Source organism: Felis catus, chromosome B2 (genome assembly GCF_018350175.1).
Source record: "Felis catus isolate Fca126 chromosome B2, F.catus_Fca126_mat1.0, whole genome shotgun sequence".
Taxonomy (NCBI): domain Eukaryota; kingdom Metazoa; phylum Chordata; class Mammalia; order Carnivora; family Felidae; genus Felis; species Felis catus.
In genome coordinates, this window is record NC_058372.1 from 124,950,661 (window position 1) to 124,978,088 (window position 27,428).

The following is a 27,428-nucleotide window of genomic DNA, read 5'->3' on the forward strand; positions in this document are numbered from 1 at the left end:
CAGCTTCTACCATTTGACTTGAATTATCTGTGTAATTATGTTAACCAACCACACACTTCTGATCCCCCCTCCTTCCACTAAGCTCCTTGGGGGCAGAGACGACGACTTAGTCATACCAGAACCAACGCGAGATCTGGCATTGTACCGTGCACATGGCAGGCACATAGTGCTGAAGGGAACTGCTCCCTCATGGTGCCCAAACACTCCTGATTTACCAAATTCACTCTGTTAATCTTCACTGGAATTAAATCTTTCTTCCTTTTTTTTTTTTGCATTAAGAATTAAATCTTTCTTACTTGGGGGCTCCTGGGTGGCTCAGGTCATGATCTCACAGTTTGAGAGCTCATGCCTCATACTGGGCTCTCTGCTGTCAGTGCACAACCCACTTTGGATCCTCTATCTCCCTCTGTCTGCCCTTCCCTCTCCCCGACACGCTTGCTCTCTCTCTTCCAAAAATAAATAAACATAAAAAAAAAATCTTTCTCACTTGGAAAGATCATTTTTATCATTTCCTTAAAAGTTGAAAATTTTCTAACAGTAAACATTGTTTGATTTGTCCAAGGAAATTTAGATTACACATGATCCACGCACACTGCACATCACCTTCACCACTGCAGTACACAGGGGCAAACAGAAAAGGTTAAAAAAAAAAAAAAAAGTCAATGGCAAAGAAGACAGGGGCATACATTAAAGCCCAGTTGTTCCATTAAGACTTAACTTCCTTCAAACACTGCTGTCCACACAGAGGATGTTTAGTTTGTTTACAAACTATGCAGACACACTAATCTCTAGCATCTTCCTTTGCTATAAAAGCAATTTAAATACACAACCTGTCCAACTAACAAGTGGGTATCACTACACTCAAGAAGCATGTCTGCATTCCCAAATAACTTTAGCCAACTCCACTGCCAATGCCCTAGTAAACACAGATCTAAAGTGAAACGCAGCCTTACCAACCTTCTCAAGATATTCCGTGGTTGTACTTGAGCAAATACACTTTTGCTACATCACTTCCATATCCAAAACCATTAGCGCTCATTGCTCTCCTTATGCAATTAATTCCAAGGATCTCTGATTTCAAACTGCGGTTCAAGACCACACTCCTTTGCTTTCTCCTGCTATGAGTTTATCTTAACACTTCTGTAAATAAGTAGGCATTCTCTTGATTCTTTTCTTTCACTTGTACCTTCACGCATTAACTCCTATTTCATATTTCAGCCACTTTTCTATCCTCTTAAGGAGGAGTTCTCCAAGTCTTTGCTCAACAGTATGTCCTTAGGTAAAATACAAAACAAACTGTTATACATTGTTGTGTTGACAATGGCACACACTATTTTATAGACTACCTCAAAAATAAGAAATGTATAAAATCTGTCATAACTACTATAGTTACATAGCAACATCAGTCTTTCTTCGAGCCCTTTTTATGTATCAGGCACTGAAGTATCAGGTAAGTAATGGATAAGTATCACTCCTCTTTCTACATTTACAAAAGGTCTATTTTTCAATACAAAGAAAAACTACAAATGTCTCCTATAACTGTTCAATAGAAAAAGTTTAAATATATTATATACTTTTTCATCTACTAATATTACCATAGAAATTTATCAAAAGAACACACTGCAACAATACAGATTATTGCTATAGGACCTCGAAGCTTATCAGTATTCGGAAAGCAGATTTTATTCTACTTGCTAAAGAAAGGAACCATAAAGAATGTGTTGACTTAAATAAATGGTCAACACAAAAGAGGACTGAGGTAGATTTTTAAATTGCATGGAATTTCTTAACTTGAACTTCTGGATAGTGTAGGTAATTAAAGAAATTCATCCTTTTTAGCAATATCTGACTCCTAACTCTTTAACTACAAATCTTACTTGCTTTGGGCCATATAAACTCCCGTTAGCAATCTACTATGATTAGAGTAGTACTTATAGACCAATAAATATTTTACAGCTTATAATCAGTATCACAGTCATTAGTTATCTAAACAAATAAAACACTTCTGACAGCCTTAAACACAAAGACCCTGATATGAAAAATAGTATGACTGCCTACAAAGTTGGTTGGTAGTTCAAGTCCCAAATTCCCAATTAAAATAATGATTTTTTTGTATGTTCTACATTAACCAAAAAATAAATAAACTTTAAAAAATAAAAAAATACAGAGTAAAAATAAGAAAAACGACAAAAAATGCAAATGTGGTTTGAAAAATCCCACAAACCATCTCAAACTTAAGCTTTAAACAGTAGTTTGTGCCTTTAGAAAATATTATTGGGGCATGAGGATAGTCTGGTAAAATAAATCCGGACAGTAAATATACTTAGAGTGACCATAAAATGTACATCCAACCTGGGACATTTGCCAGAGTGAAAGGGGATACTATTTATAATTATACCTGGACAAGAGGTATAAGCCAGATTGTCACAAGCAAGCCCAGGCTTATAACTGCCCTTCTAAAACACCTTTAAAGACAAATGATCCTATTTAACGAGTAAGATACATAAGGCAACAAAAAAGGCCAACACTTATACCCTGTTTCCTTAAATATGCCATATTAAATATTTCTTAAAAAATTTTTTTTAAATGTTCATTTATTTTTGAGAGAGAGACAGAGTGCAAGCAGGAGGAGGGCAAAGAGTGTGAGAGAGGGAGACACAGAATCCGAAGCAGGCTCCAGGCTCTGAGCTGTCAGCACAGGGCCTGATGTGGGGCTTGAACTCATGGACTGTGAGATCATGACCCGAGCCTAAGTCAGACGCTCAATCAACTGAGCCACCCAGGCGCCCCAATATTTATTTCTGGTTGAGGAATAATATTTTTTAGGAATTGTTAATAGTAATCAAACCCCTGTTTTATTACATGGAGGCCTAGTGGACTATTCTGGAGCCACAGTAACTCCTAATTTGTCAAATTTTAAAAATATAATAAAAGTCAAAACATTTGAACACTGTAGACCAGATGTCAGTCTAAGCACTTTACAAATTAGCTCATTCAGTCTCCGCAGAGGGAACTTTTATTCCTGAAGGACAGGGCCTTTCACCCCTATTTTACATATGCGAAAACTAAAGCACAGAGAGGTTAAATTAAGTGGGGAAGCTGGGGGCCCCACAGAATGCCCTTATCAACGCACTCTGTTACTACTATTGCTCTTTTCCTGGGGGCGTGATTCTTCCTAAACCCACAGAATACAGCCGCGATCTAAAGTGTCTGCAGTCCGTGAGCAGAGTCCAAATGAACAGGGCTAAGCACCAGTACATATTCTTCGTTACCAGTGGTTGGCCAGGCATCAGCAAACACGGGCCTGGGAACTTATTGTTACTTGTGATAAAGAGAAACAGTTCATTCACTCAGGATAGTGGTCTAACCTGTGCTATGCGCTACTGCAGGTTATTATAGGGTAAGGATGATAACAATAATGATGAGGATTATGATAAGCCAACATTAATAGTGTACACACAGTATGTCAGGTACCAATCCAAGCTCAGTAACACATTAACTCATATAATCATCCTAACAACTTATGAGGCAGGTACAGTTTTACAGATGAGGAAACTGACACACAGCAAATTAACAGAACTTGGATGGAAACCAATGCTCTTAACCACTACAGTATTTTTTAAGCGATCACGTCTGCCCAGTGGTAAATTCACATAATAAGGTGAATTATACCAGAGCTTTACTATGTTATGTTATGTTATATCATAAAAACAAGAGTTTTTGGGTTTTGGTGGGTAGGCCAAAGAATCAAGTTTTGTAAGTGTTTGTTATGTGACAACAGGTAAGTTACACAAGATATCTCAACTTTCCTCCAAAACAAAAGAAAGGTTTGGATTCTACCTCTAAAATCCCTTCTTAGTGGAAATATTATTTCTCTGAATGCAAATTTCCTATCAAATCTATAATTACAACACAAAGTACCCTCTGAAAACATCTAATTTTTAAAAATCTGTTTCTGCCAAAATATCAAATAGATTACTAGCTATGTGCCACCTTTAAAAAATGACACAGATATGTATTTAAATATGAATTGTTATGAAAAGCAAAAATATAAGGAGTTAATAAATTCACTGTTTGAATTGGGGATTTAAGTGGAAATAATTACGTGACTTGCTAAAACCCTGTCCTGTAAATCTAGCTCTAAACGAACAATATCTGGTGTGAAATTCAATCATCAGTATTTCTGTGAATGAGTGTTTTATCATATTTTTGTATTAAATATTTGATAATGAAAACTTTCTGCACTCTAATTTTATATTGTCTTTGGGTCAATTTCCCCCTGTATCAGAGGAGTACCAATTAAATTACTCAAGAAAAACAGGGAAATGATTTGGCTTTCCATATTTGTTTTACAACCAACATCTTAGGTACCTAACTAATCCACAGAATAAAAACTGCTACTTGTCGTAAAACCAGGTATATTTTACAAAATAGATAAAAACTGAAGAACAAGAATAGTAGCAAATGTAACCATGGAACTAATATGAATCCATGGCACTACTGTAAAGAAATGCTAGTAAATTATATATATCAATATCAAATGTCCTGTGGCATTTTACTTAATTAGAAAATGCTGTAACATACCAGAAATTCATAATGATTCAACGTCAGTCCCCTCAATTCTCTGGAGTTCATTAAATCTTCTGTTGAGTTTAACTGCATGCTATAGTAACTTTAGGGTACAGGTAGCTCAGACTAGTTTTGCAGAAGGCCTCCTTATTCTCCCTTGCCAGTTTACCATGAACTCAGTGCAACAATGCTTTATACTCAGCAGGTGTTTAATAAACATATACAAGTTCAAAAAACACCTTCCATCCCCACATCAGAATGATAAGAACAAAGAAAAAAATTCCTAGGAGTTCCCAAAAAGCTACATCCTTTCTAAGGAAGTATTAACAGTAGTAGCTAACGGCTATACAGCACTGCTCCAAGTACCAGGCACTATTCTAGGCATTTTAGCAATTAATTTAGTCCTCAAAACAATCCTATAAGGCAAGTGCTATATTATTTCCAATATGCAGATGAAAAAACTAATGTCCAGAGAAACGAAGGCCCACAGTAGTTAAGTACTTGCTTGAGAGTAAGATATCCTAAGAATTAAACAGTGCCTTTAAAATTCTATCAAAGATTTTTAGTTGACTAAATGAGGAAATAAATTATAAACAAAACTGATAATGATAAAAAACTACTATTTATCTGGGTTGTTTGAGGTTTATCAAACAACCTCAAATAACCCTAAAAAGAAGGCACTGGTGGGGCGCCTGGGCGGCTCAGTCAGTTAAGCATCTGACTTTGGCTCAGGTCATGACCTCCTGATTCGATTCGTGTGTTCCAGCCCCGCCTTGCTTTCGGCTCTCTGCTGCTGGAATGGAGCCTGCTTCAGATCCCCTGTCCCCACCCCCCCCCCCCCCCGCCCCTCCCTCCTGCACTCTCTACTACTCTCAAAAATAAACATAAAAAAGGGAGTATTGTTATCTTCATTTTACAAATCAAAATAGGCAAAGAGAAAGTTTTTGCCCAAGGTTACAGACTAAAAATCAGCAGGGCCAAAATATGAACCTAGCTTTGTGAAACTCTAAAGTCTGGCTTTTTCCATTATGCCACCGTCTCTTAAACTTGAGACATCTGCACACCTCCTTCACAAATTCTGCCATGTCCACAGGCCACTTGTCCTGTTATGTTCCTAACATGTCTTCTTTACATCACGACACTTAAGCTAATAGATATATTTTAAAAGGAACTTGTATCAGAATATAAATAAAAAATAAGTATCGCATGAAATAAATAGAAGATAAAAACTATAACAAGTTCAAGGAAAACAAAACTGCTATTTAATTTCAGCTAAATACCATTATCTGCAAAATATGCTCGTGGCTACCACATCAAGGCCTACCTGTTCTTTACGAAGAGAGTAACGTGTTAGGAAGGCGTTAAAAACTTACTAGTATCAAACTACAATTTCTCCTTTATCCATTTTGTAAAACAACTGAACAGGTTACAGCTTTCTTACTGTGTGCTTTCACACCCTGCTGGGTACATATCCCACACTTCAGGAAACAAATCCTAAGGCTGTTCTACTGCCTCCCTTAATTCAAGTATGCAGCCATGCCTGCAGTCTTTCCCCTACTCGTGGTTTGGAGAATGCTCACACCAAAAAGGAGGCAGACTGGTTATTGTAATTAGCAGCACGACAGGAACACCTCATCAAAATGTTCTCCTCTAAGGTACTCCATACAGCGTTCACAGTACATAGTGGGCCGCGGGAAGCACACAAAGTTCTAACACACATACCCTGTTCTCAAGGAACTTCTAGCCTAGTTGTGAGCATAACACAGAACTGATAAAGATAAGCCACTATAGAAGGCTGTCATTTTACACATCAAAATGGCTGGGTGTCTTGAACACAAAGTTTTGTCATCACATGGAGCTAGATTCGAATCCTGGCTCATGCTGAGCATGTAACCTCTGGAGCCCCAGGTTTCTCGGCTGTAAAACAGAAACGATGCCTGTTTATAAGTGATCATACGTCCAACAGCTCAATGCCTGGCCCGTGACAGATGCTACATACTTAGGACTTGATACTGTAAGAATTACAGGGACTACTATGGGTTGAAAATATTTATTGGGGGGGGGGGGGCGGGGGAAAGCAAACCTGAACTGGACCTTAAAGCACGGACAAGTTTTTGGAAAGTCTACACAAGATGGGCATCCTAATGGGGAGGGGGGCACAGGTCAAAGCAAAGATTGTAGTGGTGACTAGGTAGCAAACTGGACAGAGCTCAACGGTGAGAGCTCTGAATACGACTCACTTTTACTGAACATTTTTGTAGAGTATCATGAAATTTTTTAGAAATTCATTTATCTGTTCTTTAACAACTACACAAACGCTAGTTTAAATTGAGGCTACTGCAGTAGTTCAGCAACAAGGTGGTAAGAGCTCAGGTGGGTAACGCAAAAGACAGGCAAGAATGATTAGCTGGAACCTTTCAAAGAAAGAAAATCTGAAGGATCTCACAGGTTGGACATAAGGAAAGGAGGAGTCAAAGCTAATTCTGAACAAGAGAAAGAGACACTAGGAAGAAAGGATGCTAAAGACATATAACAACAGAATTTAGGATCACACGAGCAAAAAAACCCAAACAACAATATCCACCAAGAAGTCATTCAGTGTCAATTGCAAGGGAAATGGTAAAACAAGGTAAGGTCCTAAGAATTTGGTGACTAGGATAAAAGTGAACTTTAAGAATATCCTTTTTCAAAAGGATGCGGGAGAGGGGGTAGTACAAAAGTTAGATTACTAGTGGGCAAGGAGGGTATACGCAGCAGCAGAGAGGAAATCTGGGTCATTTGTTATTTGGCAGCAAAAGGAAGAAGAAAAATAGGGAAGGCAGCTAGATGGGTGTGCAGGGTCAAATGAATAATACAGGAAGCAAAAAAGAGCACTATGCAGAAAACAGCCACGATACAACCCAAGTAGTAACTACGACAATGCCCCTTTGGTCATTTCTTACATGCAAATGAGAAACACTAAGTTTGGATTCACTCCAGAATCAAGTCCTAGCAGAGAATCTGCAGAAATGTGATGAGGGAAGAAGACTGCTAACCCTAGGGGTTCAAAACTGTGGGTACTAACAGAAAAGTCAACCATAAACTCCCTTCCTCTGGCTATTAAAATCCTTAGCCTTTGCAGGAAGGCACAGAAAACAGTAGGCTCTTATATTTCCAAGGTTTCACATCAGCAATTTCTATTATTCCTGTGAGATTTATACAGGCCATGACAAATGTATATAACCTGTCATTCTGACATGGCACAAGTCTCAATGGCCTCTGCTTGGGAATATGCTATCCTTGTGTGACATCACATGGGGTGCCTCACACCCTCATCTTTAACGGGTCTGTGGTCTTCTCCTTTCAGCCAGGTACGCTGGAACTCGACAGAAGTGGTGCTTTATTACATTTTATGAAAGACAATATATGCTGTGATGCCAAGATACCCAGATTCTACCATAATTTATTTTAGTTGCCAACAAACTCTTAGTTATGTTCGTCTGTAAACTTACAGTCACTCTGCTATAAAAAAAGAAATGGGGGAGGGGGGCGAGGGTTCTGAAAGGGAAGAAGGGGGAACTGGCAATGTCAGTCAGCAAACCACCGAAGTCAGAGCTCCAAGAATTCTGTGCTATTTGTTCCTGTTCTTGCTGCCTCCTCTTCTCTTCTCATGCCCAGAATGTTGGCTGCGGTGGGAGAGAGAGTATCCATAGCGCTGGCAGAGGAACATCCAGGGCTACAAGCTTCACCACCCCCACTTGTTACTTCGCTGAGTGAGCGATCCAGAATCGCCTTAATTCATCATCCCAATCACATCTATGAATGCACAGCAAGAGGCAGGGCTAAGCAACTGACTTGCCCTAATAGCTGGCTATGTTTTCTAAACATCTACTACGTGCTTTTGCTGCTCTAGACATCATGAGGTCATGAAGAGAAAGAAACCTGAATTTCATTCAGTTTGCTTACAAAAAGCAATCTAGTGCAAGACACACACACACACACAAGTATGGAGGGGGGAGACAAATGAAAAGTCTCAAAATGAGGGTGAGGTTGTTCAAATTAGATTTCCAAAGCCTACAAAAGCTGTCGTGTTCTGAAAAAGGGGGAGGATGCAAGCTGGGGGAGGTGCTGCAGATGAAGAAAGGAGCATGATGAAAAGAAACCGATAAAGAACAAGTAACTGTGAGAAACAGAAAACAGATTTGCTGGGTGGGAACACAAAGTCCACGTTAGGAGAATAAGCAGAAACAAGACTGCAAGATGCAGGGGTGAGCTGGTAGGTATTTTTAAGACTGGTAGACAGGACTCCTCAGATCTGATAGCTCTCTCTGTCGTTGCTGGGCATTTTATGAGAGTGCTACGCTTTCCCTCCCTAAGTGTCAACTAAATTAAATTAGTAACTACTGACCTGTTTCCTTATTTAGATTGCCTACCACTTCCTGCTTACTGTCAAGTTCAAGAATTAGAAATTGTACCTCTGAAGGGCAGAGAAACTCGTGAGTTCACCACTAAAGTGAACTCTAATTACCTTTTTAAAAAATTAACAGAACAGCCTTGAGAGACAGCACCTTAAAGAAAAGTTACTAGTATGCATGATCACTGTATCTGACGAGTCACTTAACAACTTCAAAAATATTAACTAGTGTACTCACAGTCCAACTGAAAGATCTATACAATCTTGTCTTAGAGGTTTCATATTGTTCAACGGGGCTCATACATTGTCTTTTGGAATTTTTAAAGGAGCATGATAAAATGAACAGGTTACACTAGGACCCATCAACCTACTGAGGAGGGATGAAGACAGGAAGTGCCAATTAACCAGTCCAGTAGGTTTTGGGTGTCTACCTATCAAGGAAAAGATCTACATAAGAACAGGAGGCTAAAAGCACAAGTGTTACAGAAGTGCAAACATACAGAACAGTGTAGGAAAATTACAGACGGGGGTCATCTGGTCGCGACCATGAGGAAAAAGTAAGAAGCAGGATGTCAAATTCAAGCAAAACAAAACACAAGTGGTGTATTATAAAGTTTTTAAATTATTATTTCAAATACATTTCTAATTCCATGGAAAACAATACAACATTACAGAGATGTTCTTGATGATTCAGAGATTATTTAAATAAATATTATGTCTGCGACAAAAATTATAAAGGAAACCAAAGGACTTTAAAAACGTAGTTGGGAAATATCTCAATACAGAAATGAACTCATCATGAGAAGGATTTGTTTTGAATACCACGGAAGAGAAAGTAAAACCTCAATAACAATGGGGAGAATGTTTAAAAAAAAAAAATCTAGTAGGAGTTAACCAAAAGTCTAAATTAAAAAATATTTTTGAGGGGCGCCTGTGTGGCTCAGTCTTGATTAAGCATCCCACTCTTAGTTTCAAATTCAGGTCATGATCTCAAGTTTGTTGGTTCAAGCCCGCATCGGGCTCCACACTGACAGTACAGAGCTTGGGATTCTCTCTCTGCCCCTCCCCAACTCACACTCAAGTGCTCTCTCTCCCTCTCTCTCCCTCTCTCAAAAAAAAAAAAAAAAAGCAAACTTTAAAACAAATTAAAAAAAATGTTTTTTGAAAGCAATATACTAACTTGTCAGCAAGAAATCTGACTTCCACTCTTTAACACCTCCCTGAAACCCAATATTGAGTTTTGTGGCATGTGACAGACTACTCTTTCCAGGACACGCTTTCTTTCCTTGCCTCTCTGTTCATTTTCCTCCAATGTCCCAAGCAGCTACCTCAGACTTCCTCTTTCTTTCACTCAACAAAGTCATCCTGTCTGATCTTCTTCATACCTATGGCATAAGCTGCCACCTCTATGCTAAGCAGATCCAAACCATGTTTCCATGAACTTTCTTCCAAGTTTCAATCCTCTGGAGCTAAGCAGGCCCTCAAAAAAGCCGTAGGAATGAATGTTACCCAGATTTCCTAGAGGAGATCTTGACTAACTTTGCTTTAGCAAACAGAAGTGCTCAGCTTAACAATCTATTAGAATGTTCTTAGTCTTTAAATAAAAGTTTTACATAAAAATAGTTTTTAACTTTATCCCTTTAATAAAATTAATATACTTAGCTGAAAATAATCAGTGTCATCTAAATAAACGTAGCAGAAGAAAGTATTTTTAAGTTTTATTTACACAATGTTGGAAGCCATGTGCCTGAATGATACAGGTAAAGAGGTCTTCTAGCTGTTAGATTCTAACAGGACTCCCAGCACTACGGGCAACCTGCACGCAGGTATGGGTGTCTCAACAAGGTCTGGAAATGTCAAGTAATTTTAAAGTTCTTCTTTGGGAATTTAGAGTATTTTAGATATGCTAGAGGGCAAAGACAGAAGCATAGAAGTAGGATAATAAGTATTACTCATATAATACTTAGGAAGTAGAACATAGTGGTTAAAAAAGGGAACGACTTAAATCCCAACTCTACCATTTACTAGCTGTGTGATCTTGGAGAAGTTACTTATCCCCTCTGAGTCTTCATTTTAAAAAGAGGGACAGTAGGGGCACCTGGGTGGTACAGTCAGTTAAACATCCGACTCCTGATCTCAATTCAGATCATCATTTCGTAGCTTGTGAGTTTGGGCCCCACCTGCTTGGGATTCTGTCTCTCCTTCTCTCTGCCCCTCCCCCACTGGTACACGTGCGTGCGTGCGCGTGCGCACTCTTTCTTGAACAAACAAAAAACAAAATGTTTAAATAAATAAATAAAGATAACAGTAGCTGGCACACATTAGGTACTATACAACATTTGTTATTACTGTTATTATTGTTGTTATTATTATTATTATTATTATTATTATAGTATCTATTAAAGTTAGTGATAAGCATACATACTTTTGGGAAAAAAAAAGATAAATTCATGCTCACTCATTCAACATTCAGCAAACACATAACTACCAAAAATGTGTCTGGGATATGGTCATGAACCTGATAGGCACAGTTACTGTGCTAGACCACTGGAGCTTAACAGAAAGGGCAGGAACCAACTATCTTTCCCTCATCTCTACATAGTCCGTGCTCTGAGTGCATATGTTGGTGATGATAGGTGTTATATAGTGATTGTTGAGTTAATGATAATGTAATTATAGGGTATTAAATAGGAAATAAGTATTTTGAATATATGGACAGAGTTCAACAGATCTATCCCCCCCTCCCCCCGCCGCAAAATGGTATAGCAATGCTACAGGGTAACTGACTTTCAAGGAATTTGTCCACAAATCTTCAAGAACTCACTAATTCTAGAGTATCCTAAAAGCATACATTTGAATACCAATACCTGGCAGGCTTACTATAAGGATTAAATGAGATCTTGTGTTAAGTAAGAATCAGGAAGCTGCAGTGAGATACTGATAGCATTCCTCAGCCAAAATGCAATCACACTACATGTGGATGTCTTTGGGGACCGCTTACGAACTAAAAATCTCTTACATTAAATATGCAAATGCTTCTGGGTTTAACATCCAAGGTTCAACTTTATGGAGGCTAGACTAATTTCAGGCAAATATAATACTTCCACATCCACCTTGCTTTCCTAACAGTCTCAAGAAAATGTCACAAAAACTCTGAGAACTTAAGCGAGAACACCTATGACAAAATCTGTGACAAAATCGCTATGACAAAAGTGCAATTTACCATTTATTGCAAAAGAACGTTTCAGATATAATGAAGTTTGCAATCCTCACGTTCAGTGAACGGCCTCAGTCAGAAATCACCATCAGGTCCGCACAAGCTTTAAAGCCACCAAGCTGCGACTCTCCAGCTTTGAAATGCCCACGAATCTCGCTAACACGGACTAACATGGCATCTCACCCAGCACATCCAAACTTCAGCACAATGTCTCCCCACAAAACTACGCAATCCTCCTCACTTCTTTATTTCTGTTAATGGTTATAATCATTCTGCAAGCTACATAAGATCAAAACCTTAAAATCATCCTTTATTATGGTCTTTTGGTGGTATACTTCACTTCAGAACAAATCCTCTAATTACACAGTAAAATGTTGAAACGAGTGGCATTACTGATAGGATCAAAGGATTGGGGGCAGTATTATTAATTTTGTGCAACAAAAATAACAAAAGGTATAAATCTAGGTTGGAAGAAATACGGAGAGATTTTTACTATTAAAGACAAGATCCTATAAATTGGGAGTTTTCTCGTTTTCTCATATAAGCAGAGTTTGACTGAATGAAACTTATGTGATCACCCTCTTAGAATCAGGCACTCTGCTAGATGTTTACGCTTCATTTCAGCTTGGTATTACGAAAACTTCTGGCATTATCTGGTATTATCCCCAGTCTACAAACGAGGAAATGGGAGTCTTTATGAGAAGTTCAGTTACTTGTTCAGGGCAAGAGAGCTAATAAGCATCAAGTGAATATTCAAATGTAGAACTGCCACATTCCAAAGTCTAGGCTATTCTGACTATACAGGACTCAACACTTGTTGACACAATATTATAAGGGTGTTATAATGAAAAACTTTTCTATGGAATATAATTAAGTGCTCTAGAAAAAATATGAACTCTTCTAAGTTAACTATTAAAAAATACAATATAAATAAACACTCTAGTTTAAACATACCTCTGATCCTTCTAGTCATAAATGAGATACAAATCAATAATCCTTAGTTTACAGACAATGATTTGTCAAGGATATAGATATTTCTATTTCCACATACAACATTTGACATAATCCATGGACAGGAAGCAAAGATCTCTCTTAGATCAGTACCATTAACAGCTATTTTTTATACAAAGGAGCATATTAATACTGTATAACTGTGAGGATTTGGTTCCAGATCTATGTACTTATGCAAACTCACACTGGATACAATAATTTAGAAACACAAAGATGCCAAATCAGTGCTTCGGAGTAACAGTAGACGCTTTTAGCTACAAAAAGATTAATGATCGTGAAAGTGATTATTCCAATAGAAGACGACAACTGGAAGCAGTCCTTCCTACAGATTAAAACTACTATTCCAAATACATAAATAAATGAATAAATAAATAAATAAATTAATTAAATTAAAAAAAAAATAAAACTACTATTCCATCAAATCACTACTTACCAGGCATGATTATTTCAAACTCACACTATCTTTGAGGCATTATGTTTCTGCAATTTTCCAAAAAACTAAGATATCTTAGTTAAGTGTGTATAAATTCAGCATACAACCTAAAGTCAACAGATAGAAACTGGTCTCAATTCACTCTAAATCACAACTTTTCAGCCGCTTCTAAATCTATTAAATAAAGTACATATAAAAAATCGAATACCAGATAAGGCGTGCAGAGCCAGCACGCAGAAGCAGTGAGTAAATGTAAGCCCGAATTATCATCCTGGTGCTTCATGTAAATATACTTGGCTGTAATGAATCTTCATATGGCAATCTCTTCTACACATAAAAATTATCAATGTATCACTTTTCATATCACGTCCAAAACAGAAGGTCCTTAACAAATGCCACATTATATAAGCGATATTGAGGTTTTGCAATTAGAACTATATTATACACACAGTAGAGGGTCCTTTATTCTCTACAGCACTCACCTTTCACATTCTCCAAGATGACTATTTCATACATATTACCCTACCCTGCAAAACCATCTTCAAAAAAATTTACAGTTTGAGGTATAATTTATATACCATAAAGTTAGACCATGGTGAGCATACGATTCATTGAATTTTAAGAAAATGTACAGAGTTGTACATCATCACCACAATCCAAAGTTAGAACTTCACTATCGCCCCAAATGTTTTCCTCTAGTGTCTCCACTCCTACCCTGGCCTCAGGTAACCACTGTTCTTTCTGTATAGATATGTCTTTTCTAGACATTTCATATAAATGCAAACACATAATATGTACTCTTTTGTATCTGGCTTCTATCACTTACAATGTTTTTGACATTCACCTTTGTTGTAGTATTTACCAGCAATTTTTTCCTATCAGAATCATACTCCATCATATGAATATACCATATTTTGTTTATCCATTCATCATTTGATGGACAGCTGGATTGTTTTCCAATTTCTGACTGTTGTGAGTAATGCTCTTAAGAGACATTTGCAATTCTTTATGTGCACACATTTTCATTTCTTTGGGGTAGGTCCTGTTAGGGGAATTACTGATTCATTTGATAAGCTTGTTTAACTTTTTAAGGAAGAGCCAAACTGTTTTCCAAAATGGCTGTACCACTTACATTTCGAAGAACAGTGTAGAAGGGTTCCAGTTTCTCCACAATACCATGTAATGTCAGTCTTTTTAATTACAGCCCTTCGAGTGGGTGTGTGACAACATATCATTGTGGTTTAATCAGCATTTCCTTAATGACTAACAACACTGAACATCCTTTCATATGCTTCTTGGCCATTTATATTTTCTCCTTTGGTGAAATATATATTAAAATCTTTTGCTCATTTTTAATTGGGTTTTTTTCTTTATAACTGACTTGTAAAATTTCTTTGTATGTTCTAGATTAAAGACCTATACTATGTTTGTAATACGCAACTATTTTCTGCCAGTCTGCGTCTTGTCTTTTTACTTTTAAATATTCTCTGGAGTGATGAAGTTTTTAAACATTTTAATGAAGTCCAATTTGTATTTTCTTTTACAATTCATGCTTTTGGTGTCATCTAAGAACTATTCCTGACACAAGATCAAAAAGATTTTCTCCAGTGTCTCCTAGAATTTTTATAGTTTGGAGATTTTACAATTAAGTCTATGATTATTTTGAGATAATTTTTGTGTATGGTGTGAAGTATATACAACCATACATCCAAGTCCATTTTTTAAACATATGGGTATCGAAGCACCATTGGTTGAAAAGACTATCCTTCCCTCATCAAACTGTCCTGATACTTTTTTAATAATCAGGTGATCATAAATGCTAAGTGTTCATTTCCGGACTCTCATTTCTGTTCAATTAATTATCATGCTTAGTCTTATGCCAATCACTGTCTTGACTAATGTAGATTAAAGTAAGTTTTAAAATTAGGTAGGGCAAATCTTCTATTTCCTTTGTTTTGGCTATTCTAGGTCCTTTACATTTCCCTATAAATTTTAGGATCTGCTTGACCATTTCTACAAAAATGCCTACTAGGATTTTGATAGGGATCTGGTTGAATCTACAGGTCAGTTTGGGAACCACTGTCCTCTTAACAACATCCAATCTTCCAATCTATGAACAGACTGTCTCTCCATTTATTTAAATCTTCAGCCACCTGGGTGGTTCAGTCAAGGTAAGCCTCTCTAACTCTTGATTTCGACTCAGGTCATGATCTCATAGTTGTGAGACTGAACCCTGTGATTGGCTCCATGCTGAACATGGGAGCCTGCTTAGGATTCTCTCTCTCTACCCCTATCCTGTTCGTGCATGTGTGAGCTCTCTCTCAAAATAAATACAACTTTAAAACATTTATTTAAATCTTTAATCTTTTTTTTTTAGAGAAAAAGAGTGCACCAGTCGGGGAGAGGGGCAGAGGGAAAGAAAGAATCTTAAGCAGATCCAGGGATCATGACCTGGGGCAAAGAGTTGGACGCTCAACTGGCTGAGCCACCCAGGTGCCCCTAAATCTTTAATAACTCTTAGTAATATTTTGTAGTATAAAAATCTTGGGTGTTTTTTTTTTCTTAATATCATTTACTTATTTTGAGAGACAGAGAGAGAACATGCACGAGCACAGTAGGGAGGGATAGTGAGAGGGAGAGAATCCCAAGCAGGCTCCACACTGTTAGCACAGAGCTCGAGGCAGGGCTACAACTCACAGACTGTGAGATCATGACCTGAGCTGAAACCAAGAGTCAGCTGGTTAACTGAATGAACCAACCAGGCGCCCAGTGATTCTTTAACAAAAAAGAGAGAGAAAGAGAGAGAGATTGAGATTTTATTTTTACTTATTTTTATTATTTATTTTTTTATTTATTTATTTTGAAAGAGAACACGTGCAAACAAGGGAGAGGGGCAGAGGGAGAGAGAGAATCCCAAGCAGGCTCCATGCTCAACTCGGCACAGAGCCCAACATGGGGCTCAATCCCACAATCCTGGGATCATGACCTGAGCCAAAATCAAGTTAGATGCTTAACTCACTAAGCCACCCAGATGCCCCAAGATTTTATTTTTAAGTAATCTCTACATCCAATGTGGGGCTCGAGCATACAACCCCAAGATCAAGAGTTGCATGCTTTACCAACTGAACTAGCCAGGCACCTCATCTTTTGTTAAATTTATTCCTAAGTATGTATTCTTTCTGATGCTACTGTAAAGTAGATTTTTTGTTTCTTTCATATTCAGATTGTTCCCACTACTAAACTGTTATTTTTGCCTCAGTATGTAAAACACGTAGAAACTATTAGGCTGGAACATCAGAATTCTCCTGCACTGAATCTATGTACCTACTTGTCTCTATATCCATGTTCTTCCTTCTTCCCCCCTTTCAAAACTGAGGAAGGGATCCCTGAGGATCCCTTTTCTTTTAAGTCCATTCTCTGTGCAGTTGGGCTCCTGAACAATCTTGCTTTTTCAATGCTTCCTTCATCTTCCTTTCTTCCCTTTTTATCCTAACAACTAAAATCATGCTGCAGTATGTTTTATACGAAGGAAGGAAGGAAGGAAGGAAGGAAGGAAGGAAGGAAGGAAGGGAGGGAGGGAGGGAGGGAGGGAGGAAGACTTCCTGTATATCCTCATACACCTCTAGCTTCTACCCCACGTCTGTTTCCTTTCATCTGCAAACAGTTTTCAAACACTATCTATACACTCTAATTCCTGGGCCATCGGATATCCCTCAAGTCACTCAAATCTGGTTTCCATCTCTACCAGTCCATGAAATTGGCTCATCAAAGTTACCGATGACCTCTAGACTGCCAAATCCAATGGCCATATTTCTGCCCACATCTTCCCAACTTCTCAGCCAACCAAACTCAACACAGTTAACTATTCTTTTCCTCAAATACTTGCATTGCTTGGCATCCATGGCACGGTCCAATATACATTCCCAATTTCCCTACAACCTCTCTCTGACTGTCCTTCTTAGCTTCCTTCCTAGCGGCCTTCCAGTTTACCCAACTTAGAAATGTACTGCATTCCTCAGGGTTCTTTGCATTTCTAGTCAGTCTTTTTTCTTTCCTCCCTGTCATCTCTTCCTTCTCTTCCTCCCTGATTTCATCTACGTTCTTGGCTTTTAAGTGTCATTGATAATCTTCAAATGGACATCTGCAAGCCAAATATGTTCAATCCCCTCTGGTAGAGGCATCCCTGACAATCTTGCAGCATTCTAAGAGCCTAGGACAACAACAACAAAAAAAAACAAAAAAACCCTCCTGTATTCACGACTACCTTTCCACCACACACCAAACCACCCGCCCCCCAAAACCCATTCCTCTCCCAACCGTAAGAATAGTGACTTCCCGCAACATCCCTGAGTTCTTCCTTCTCCCTTATGTTCCATATCCAATCCATTATCATGTCCTCCTATTTTTACCACCTCAAAGTATCTCCACTATGTCCACTCCTCTCCATCCACTGCCACCGCACTACTGTTAAGCCACGGTCATCTCCCATCTGAGCTACTGCATATCCACTGGCCAATCTGTTTCTGTTTGCTCTTCGCTCTACACAGCGGGAGAAACTTGAAAAAACAATATAGCTAGGGGCGCCTGGGTGGCTCAGTCGGTTGGGTGTCCAACTTCAGCACAGGTCATGATCTCACCACTCGTGAGTTTGAGCCCCCCGTCGGGCTCTGTGCTGACAGCTCGGAGCCTAGAGCCTGCTTCCGATTCTGTGTCTCTCTCTCTCTCTCTCGGCCCCTCTCCCACTCCCACTCTGTCTCTTCTCTCAAAGATAAATAAACGTTAACAAAAAAAAAAAATTAAAAAAAAACCCCAACAATATAGATGATGCTACTCCCTTAACAGAAACTTCGCATATTTAAAATCCAACCCCCTTACCGCTGGGTACAAGGCCCTGCAGTGTGTGGTCCCTGCCATGTTCTCCCCCTGCCCAAGGGCTCCAGCTTCTCATTTCCTCAAACACATTAAGCTCTTCAAACTTCAGGCCCTTCACATGCTTTCCCTCCACGTGAAACATCTCATTCTCGCTCCCTTATCTCCATCCATTTCTCCTCAGAGGAACCTTCCCCTACAACTAAGTAGGTCCCCAAGTCGGCAATGATTCTGTATTAACTATACACGGTTCTTTTCCTTTTTAACATTAGCATAATCCATGAAGGCAAGAAAAATTCCTGATTTTTTACCACTGTTACTATATATAGATATATATAGATATATATATATATATCTATATATATATATATACCCTGAATATAAATAGTAGCCATTAAGAAGTATTCATGAAAACATAAGAAACTGACTTAAGACAAACATTATGTTTGGCATTTCACAGGCCTGTCTGCCCGTCCTCAAAACTTTCTTAACATAGATGTCCATGGGATGAGCCTGACTAAATTGGAGGAAGGCTAGCAACCTCAAATTATATGCAAAATTTTGTGTGATTGTATTTTTTAGACAGATGTCGTGTAGGTGCACCAGAATTTCAAAGGAATCCACAACCCAAAAGAGGTAGGAGATACATGATCTTATAAATTCTGGCTTCATCATTTAAGAAGGTAGACTCAAATTCAACATAAAGTCAATTCTTGAAACAAAACGAAGAAAAGATACAGTATTTTTTTTTAAAGGCCGAAGTCCTATTTACCAAATTTCAATGAAACTTAGTGTATGGTATGAATTTAAAAAAAGATTTCTGAGCTGAACTTATTACATCCTGATTTTTATGTCACGCCTATATATGCAACCGATCAGACGAGATTATTTTCTTTTAATGTTTATTTTTGACAGAGAGAGAAACAGAGTGCCAGTGGGGGAGGGGCAGAGAGAGAGAGAGGGAGACACAGAATCCGAAGCAGGTTCCAGACTCTGAGCTGTCAGCAGAGCCCGACGGGGGGCTCAAACTCCCGAGCTGTGAGATCATGACCTGAGCTGAAGTCAGATGCCCAACCGACTGAGTCACCCAAGTGCCCCCATAGATTCTTTTATAGAGGTAAAGGAGGGAAAAGATGAATGAAGATGCATCTATATCACAGGAAAGGCTACAGACGATGAAACCTATATGAGGCAAAAGGTGATAAATGCCAAGTTTTATCACCCATTTCAAATTCTCACTGGCCAAATATCTAGGGACCTTACAAACCTTTCAGCAGTTCCCTCATGTATACAAAGTCCCTTCAGCATTCCAGGCTGAGATTCTCCTCATCAAATCTCCAAAACTTGTAAAAGAAATCAATTCTACTGTTAAAACAGTGGACAACTAATTTCAGGACTGTGCACTATGTTCTTAAGGGTGTGGCTGGACACAGTGGCCATTTCAACACTCTAACACGTTTCTTTGAAAAACCCAATCCAGGGGTGCTGAGTCAATTAAGCGTTGGGACTCTTGATTTCCAGCTCAGGTCATGATCTCACAGTTGGGAGGCAGAGCCTCCGGGACAGGGACAGGGACAGGCTCCACACTGAGGGTGGAGACTGCTTAAGATTCTCTCTTCTTCAGCCTCGTGAGTGCCACCAGCTCATGCTCTCTCAAAATAAATAAACAAACATTTAAAAAAAAAGAAAAGAAAAACCCAATCCAATCTCTTCAGGCTGTGAAAAAGAAAATCCAGACATTAAGTGATCTGTTCAAGGTCACAAGGCTGGCTACAGACAGGACTGGAACTTGCCTCCCATGTTTAGAGCTCCTTATACCGGCCTGTATGCTCTTCTACAGCTCCATCAAAATGCTTAGCATGAATTCCCAAAATACTAAGACACTAACTCTGAGCTATTCATTTAAAAGCAAAAAGAAAAGGCTAAAACTAGCAATGATATAGGAAAAACAAATTTAAAAAGCAAATAGGATACTACAGAAAACCATTAAGTGTCACTTCTGTCACAAACAGTATGCTTTTCAGCTGTATATAGGAAAGTGTCTGATTAAGGCAAGATTGTTTTTGTAGTTTGTTGTAATTGTTTCAATGATCCAGAAATTACAAATAAAAAAGAAATCACTGCTCCAGAACAACAAACCTGACATTTATTGTATTAAGTTTATAACTTTCAGTGAACAAATGAGGCTCTCTTTCCTTACTTTAATACTATCATTAGTGAGTAAATCTTATAATTGAACAAATTTCAAGAGAAAAGCAAAATGGTTTATGTGTCACTGTTGTCATTTTCACCCGTTAAATTAATGTGTTACTCAAATATTCTACCAAGATGTTGCTCAACACAAATGATCTAAGACATTTCTTCAGCTTCATTAATAGGGATACACTGGTTAGAACCTTCAATAAAAGAACCATTAGTACTAGAACCTTTTCTCAAACTATTACGCACTGAAAATTTGTATGTAGTTTTAAAACATTTCCCAAAGTAGGGGCTCCAAGTAAAAGCTAAGAAAACATACTGATTAGTGTGGTAGCATACTTTCCCTCGTCTTTAAAAAATAAAATAAATTATTTCTAGATAAGGTGATCTTTAAGTCAATGAATTTTTTTTGCTCAGCAAAGAGCAAAACTCCTCATGATTATATCCTATGAACCAAATTTTTCTCCACCCAGTCCTGTTCCTCTCTGTTGTTGAGCATAATTCTATAAAGCTGTAGCTCATTCACTTTGTCTACTGACAGTCTCCAAAAACGAACCTTTCTTAAAAAAAAAAAAGTTTATTTACTTATTTTGAGAGAGTGAGAGCTCCTGTGAGCAGGGGAGGGGCAGAGAGAGAGGGTGAGAGACTCCAAAGCTGGCCCTGAGTTTTCACCACAGAGCCCAACGAGGGGCTCAATCTCACAAACCATGAGATCATGACCTGAGCCAAAACCAAGGGTGGGACACTCGACCAACCGAGTCACCCAGGCACCCCCCAAAACAAACCTTTCAACTCAGAACAGCACTGACTCTACCATTCCAAAACCAGGGTAATGAACATACTTTAAGATGTCTGCCAGCTGTAGTAATATAAAATTGTGTCTCTGTGTGCATAGGATACCAACTACAAGAATCTTCCTATTTCTCTTAAGTGGCTGTGTCTCAAGACATCATCATACATGAAACTATTGACCGTGCAGAGAAGGAAATCCACACATAACTCAAAATCAAACAATCTTAAATCTCCACTCTTTAGGAGAACTATGGGCAAACCAATCACATGAACAGTGAAAGTAAGAAAGAGCTGAAAGGTAACAAGGAATAACGGTAAAGGAGAGATGCTTTATTCACGAACAGATGATTTAACTTCTCTGCCTATCAGGTGCCTAGTTAATAAATAAAAAATAATACACTTTACAGGGTTGTTGTAAGCATCAAATGAGTTCTTACATGAAAATGATTTGCCCAGTAAAAGAAACATAATAGGCACTCAATAAATGCCAGCTCCTTCCCCCTTCAGTTCTCGGCCCTCTGTTCTTTGTTTTCTACACTCATTCTCCCAGATGACTCAGCCTTCTCATGACTTTTATTAACAAATGCTGAAAACTACTACATCGATCAAAGCCCTGATGTGTACATGCATGCCCACAGTGTAAGAAGCTGCCTGGCCCCCTACCCCCAAAATACTTAGGTGAGAAAAGCAGAGAAGACACCCCAAATATCTGAATTTCACCATAAGAACAAGCACTCAGTGGGGACAAACATCCATAAGTTTCCATATATCTCCTGAAGATTTCCATTGCCATCTCAAAATGCCAGAAGTCAAATTGTCAGTATCTTTTACCTAAAACCAGACTCTTCCTGCCCCTTTTTAGGCGGTGAGTAGAATCCAACAAAAAATAATCCTTGCTCTACCCTTCCCTCATCTAAATATCACTAGGTAACCCAGGCCCATCAAATCTACCTTCATAATTTCTATGAAGTTCTAGCCTCCTTTGTTGTTCCACGGTTACCACCAGAGTCCAGGTGAGGATGTCTCGACCTCAGCACCACTGACTGGCATTTGGGGTTAGATAAACCTTTGTTGGGGGGCTGGCCTATGCACTGTAGGATGTTTAGTGGCATCGCTGGCCTCTGTCTGCTAGATGCCGGGAGAATTGCTCCTTCCTTACAAGTTAGGACAACCCAAAATGTCTCCGAACAGCGCCAAATGCCCCTGGGAGATAAAATCATCCTCCCCGGTGTCTCCCCCATTCCTGCATTTGAGCACCGTGGCCTCGCTCCTCACCATTCTCAACAGAGAATGTGTTCCCAAATTCATCTCCAGCTTCTTCCCTCTAACTCCTGCTGCACTGATCTAAAGGCCTTGTAAAGCATGGCTTTTATGAGTCATTTCTCTTACACTACAACTCCCTGTTACCTTCACAATTAGTTCAAAGCTCTCCACCCAGCCTTGATAATTTGGCCTCAATTAAACATTATCCAACAAAGCACCTCACATAGTGTCTAGCCAGCAGCCCTTCAGTAACAGACCTGTTCATCCAGATCTGTTTCCTATTGCACAGCTGTTACCCTGGTTGGAATGCCCATCACCCAGGATCCATTCCAGACCACTGCAAAGCCTCCTCCTCACCCTCCACCCAAGGTCAAAAACCATTAATGAGTCTCCACTGCTTACTGAAATATGAAATCTTCTGCCTTCTTTAGGGTCTTTCTCAGGATGGTCTCTTTCTAACTCTATGTTCCATTATCCCCCAAATATACTGCAGCTTCAGCAAACCTTAAATCTGCTAGTTCTTGAAAAGGCTCCTCCCCTTTCCAACTTCGGTCTTGTTTTTTTCTCTGTCTGAAAGTCTTATCCGTCCCACTGCTCTCCCTCCATACTAATTTAATGTCCATCTCAAGTCAAGAAGGCTTTCCTGACCATAACCTCTTCTGCACCTCTCCTATGGCATTCACATGGGTGCTTCATGTTACACATGGGTATCCCTGTAATTTACAAGGTCCTTGAGAGCTTCTTACTCCTCCTGTGATGGCCTGCAACACCTAGTCCAGTTAAGTAACTCACTCAATATACAGGAGCTGACCCAAATGTATCCCACTTAGAAAGCAACAAAGGACTGTCTTCAGACAATCCCAAACTCTCTTAAAAGAACTAAATCCAATTCCCCTTTTAGCTCACATTTTACACTTTAGGCTGATTTTTAAGTAAACTGCCTTCAAGATATCCATACTATTTAGTATGTATTACTGTAAGAGTTCTGCTTCAGCAAGTTTCTGCAGCTTCCGACTTGTAACTGAATCCTGAATATTTATGGTATTTACGCCCTCTCTTTATACAAAAAGGCAATAGAAATTTCTTTTTGAATATTAATAAACCTGAGAAAAACACAAAAATAACTTGGATTAAACATATTTCAAGCAAAGGGTAATGCTGATTTGTCTATCCTAAATACTACTAAATAATACATTAAAAGTCCTAAAGTCTTCATGCACTATTAAAAATATAAGTCAGTTTAGGGGCACCTGGGTGGCTCAGTCGGTTAAGCGTCCGACTTCAGCTCAGGTCATGATCTCATGGTTTCTGGGTTCGAACCCCACGAGCCTGCTTCAGATCCTGTGTCTGCCTCTCTCTCTCTCTGTCCCTCCCCTGCTCACACTCTGTCTCTCTCAAAAATAAATAAAAACATTTAAAAAGTTAAAATATATATAATTAAATATATATATATATACACACACACATATACATATATGTATATATATATATATACGTCAGTTTATTTCGGCTCCCCCTCCCCAAAAACATAAACTAAAACAGAACTTGGGAAGTTTCTCCTTAATTTTAGTTCCTAAATGACTTGAAAGTATGTTTTGTTATTGTTACAAAAAAAGGAATATCATTAATGAGCACGTTCTGGCTAAAAGTCTAACCCCAAAGCCATCCGAGGAAGTAGAGAACCCCACACTGCCACCACCATTCTTTTTAGCAAGGGTTGGCAAACTACAGGCCCTGTTTGGTATGCTCCTGAGCTAAGAATGGCTTTCACCTTCTTAAAGAGTAGCAAAAACAAAAACAAAGAATGTTCGACCATAAGTAGCCAGCAAAGCCTAAAATATTTACGTTTTGTCCCTTTATGGCAAGCATGGCTTTGAGACTCCCAGCTGTCGTTATCTAAGACACCCAACTTTTCCTCCCAAGGTTTTTTAAAAAGCATTATGACACACACAAAATTATGCAAAAGGACAGAACTCCTTCTACTTGGTCATAGTTCATGCACAGGTTAACTTCGAAAACAGAGACCTTTATGGACATTTTTATACCTCCAGAACTGTTGGAAGAAACCGGACTCTCATTCTTCAGATGAGCAACGCTTACACTTGAAGAGTGGAAGTGCCTGGCCCAAAGTCACACTGCCAGTTCACAATAAAATGGGGTCAAAGACCCAGGCCTCAAACCTCCTGATTCAGTGCCCTCTGGGGTATACTACATTACACCCATGCATACGGCTTTAGGTTTTGGAGAGGTGGGTAACCTGGCTTGGATCATCACAAAGATGGAAGCTTAAAAACTGCTCCTGATATGCTGTTTAGACAGACTCTTACCAGCAGCGATGAATCATTAAACAGAGTAACAATAATGTTCACCACATAAATTAGATAAGAACTTCTAGGAAACCTTCCATTTTAAAAACAGATGTGATAGAGAAAGCTTAAAATGTACTCTGCTTGCTCCTCTAGAGCTGCGGATCTGATTGAGGCAAACAGGCACGTCTGACTTCCAGCTGCTCAATACTTACTTATCTCCCAACCCCAATCCCTAAGTTCCACTAAATGTTACCGAATGTGCATCAAAAAACTGTCCAGTTTACATCAGCCACACGTTCTATAATTACAAGTTCTTTCCATATCTACTTGCAAACTACTAGCTATAAATTCAAATTTTTGATCTCCCCAAGAATTCAGCTTCCTTAAGAAAAAGGCTTCTTCGATTCCTACAAAACCCACTTTGTCTCGCCCGCTGGCTTATTCAAGAATTTAAAAAACATTTTACCTATACTGATAACTTTACTACTCTGCAGGATCCGGAGAGCTATGTTATATATCAGGATCTACGATTCAAAGAAAGGCATGGTAACAATCCGATATCCTTCATCTGAAGTTGCTCTTCCAGTTGTGAAAAATACAGATTTTGAGAGGCAGCCGAGAAATACTGGACTTAGGTTCTTGAGCGAGAATACACAGACCTCCGCCCCCCACCCCCCCATCGTATCTCTGCGTGACTTTTGTCCTCTAACAGCGACCCCTCCCCCTCGACCGCGCCGCGAGTCCGGGCCACCCGGGCACCTGCGGCCCCAGCCTGCAGCTGGGGAGTCCGGGGGCACAAGCCCACGGCCGGCGCTGCTGGAAACGGCGCCCACTCCCACCCCCTTGGCGGCGGGCGGCTGGAGGCCGGAGCCGCCGGGAAGCGACCGGTCGGCGGCCGGCAGAGCCCCGGACGCGACCAGAGGCGAGGGCGGCGGCGTTACCTGGAGGACCACGTCGTTGGGCAGCTGCGCGGCCCGGAATAGCTCCAGCACCCGCCCGTTGGCCGCCACCTTCTTGGTGCTCTCGATGTCGCAGTAGGAGAAGAGATCCGAGTAGTATTTCTGCTCCGCATCGCTCAGCGTCAAGCCTTCCATCTTCGCCTCCGGCTCACGGCCGCCCCGCCCCGCATGCAACACCCGGAGCCCGGCCCCACGACCCCGGGACGGCGGGGGCTGTGCGCGGCCCGGCTTCCTCCTCGCCCCGCAAAGCCGCGGGGAGCCCCAGCCCTGGCCTCACGCGCGCGGGGGGCGCCCGAGCAACAGGGCCGGGAGGTCGCGAGGAGGGGGCCCGGCTGGGCTCGGCGCGCCGCCGCCTGCGAGGCCCCGCGCAGTCCCGGGCTCGGCGCGGCTCCGGCTCCGGCTCCGGCTCGGCGGCCGCGGGGAGGGCGCGGGGAAAGGAGGCGGGGGCCGCCGCGGCGCGAGGCACAGGCGGACTCCGCCACCGCCCCCGCCGCGGGTTCGAGTCTCCCCGGCTCTCAGCCGCTTCCCCCCAGACTTCCCGCCTCGGCTCCCCCTTCCGTCCACGCCCCCCCCTCTCCGGAGCGGCGGCACTTCCCGGAAAGTTGTGGGGCTTCGAGTCTAAAGTTTCGGGGGCTCTGAGCTGAGCGTGGCCGCCGCTCCGCCTCCCTCCGCCGCCATTTACTGCGCCCCGGCCCGGCCCCCGACGCGCCCGCACCAGCACTGACAGCGGCGGCCGCGCTCCAGACCCGGATGTGAGGCCGGGAGGAGAGAGCGCGAGAGGGAGAGAAACACCCACCGGGCTGGCTCGGCCGCTCCCGGGAGAGGGGGGCCGCAGCGCCCCCTGGTGGCCGGAGCCCCGCGGCGGAGAGCCGCCCCCAGCCCCGGAGGGAGGAGCTGGGACCCCGGGGCCGCGGACCAGGGGTCCGCGGCAAGCTGCTCACTAGGACCTGGGGAACTCAGGTACGGGTTGCAGTTTAGATTGTTTCGAAGCTTCTGGCACTAAAGGTTTCATTCATAAACGTTGACTGAAAGGGGAACATTGTTCAGGTTACTATGATTGTATCTGTTGGTACCTTTGTTGTTACCTTCTAGATGTCAGATGTTTCTGAGGATAGATGCAATATTTCTATGTGCTCTGAAGAACTATGAAGATTCTATCTGGGAACTTTCATAATGACACTAACACTGAGGCTTAACTCCCACTCTTACTCCAAGCATGTTTACCTGAGAAGCAAAATTTGATGACTAGAGGGAAAAACTGGCAAAGTTTTCTTCTATGTGCAAGGTAGTTCTGGTCCCCGGGAACTTAGTGCCATAAATGTATACCAACACCTCTGTAAAGTCGCGTAGGCTCTGGGCTGACCTCAGGGGCTCCTGCCACTCCTAATTTTCTCCTTTACGAAAATCCTGCCCT

The 27,428-nt window shown here is 40.5% G+C and overlaps 1 protein-coding gene across 7 annotated transcripts in view; it reads right to left on the reverse strand.

The window, feature by feature from the left end:
• Positions 1 to 26,509, reverse strand: part of REPS1 (RALBP1 associated Eps domain containing 1) — an 86,986-nt gene extending 60,477 nt beyond the window's left edge. For 2 of the 7 annotated variants that reach the window (XM_003986600.5, XM_019831317.3), the window contains exon 1: positions 25,997 to 26,509. In XM_003986600.5, coding sequence (XP_003986649.1) covers positions 25,997 to 26,149 — 153 coding nt within the window. In that variant the 5' untranslated portion in view covers positions 26,150 to 26,509. The remainder of the gene's footprint in view (positions 1 to 25,996) is intronic. The other 5 variants (XM_003986599.5, XM_006932050.4, XM_006932051.4 and 2 more) reach the window with 4 other exon arrangements.
• Between the last annotated feature and the right edge of the window lie 919 nt (positions 26,510 to 27,428).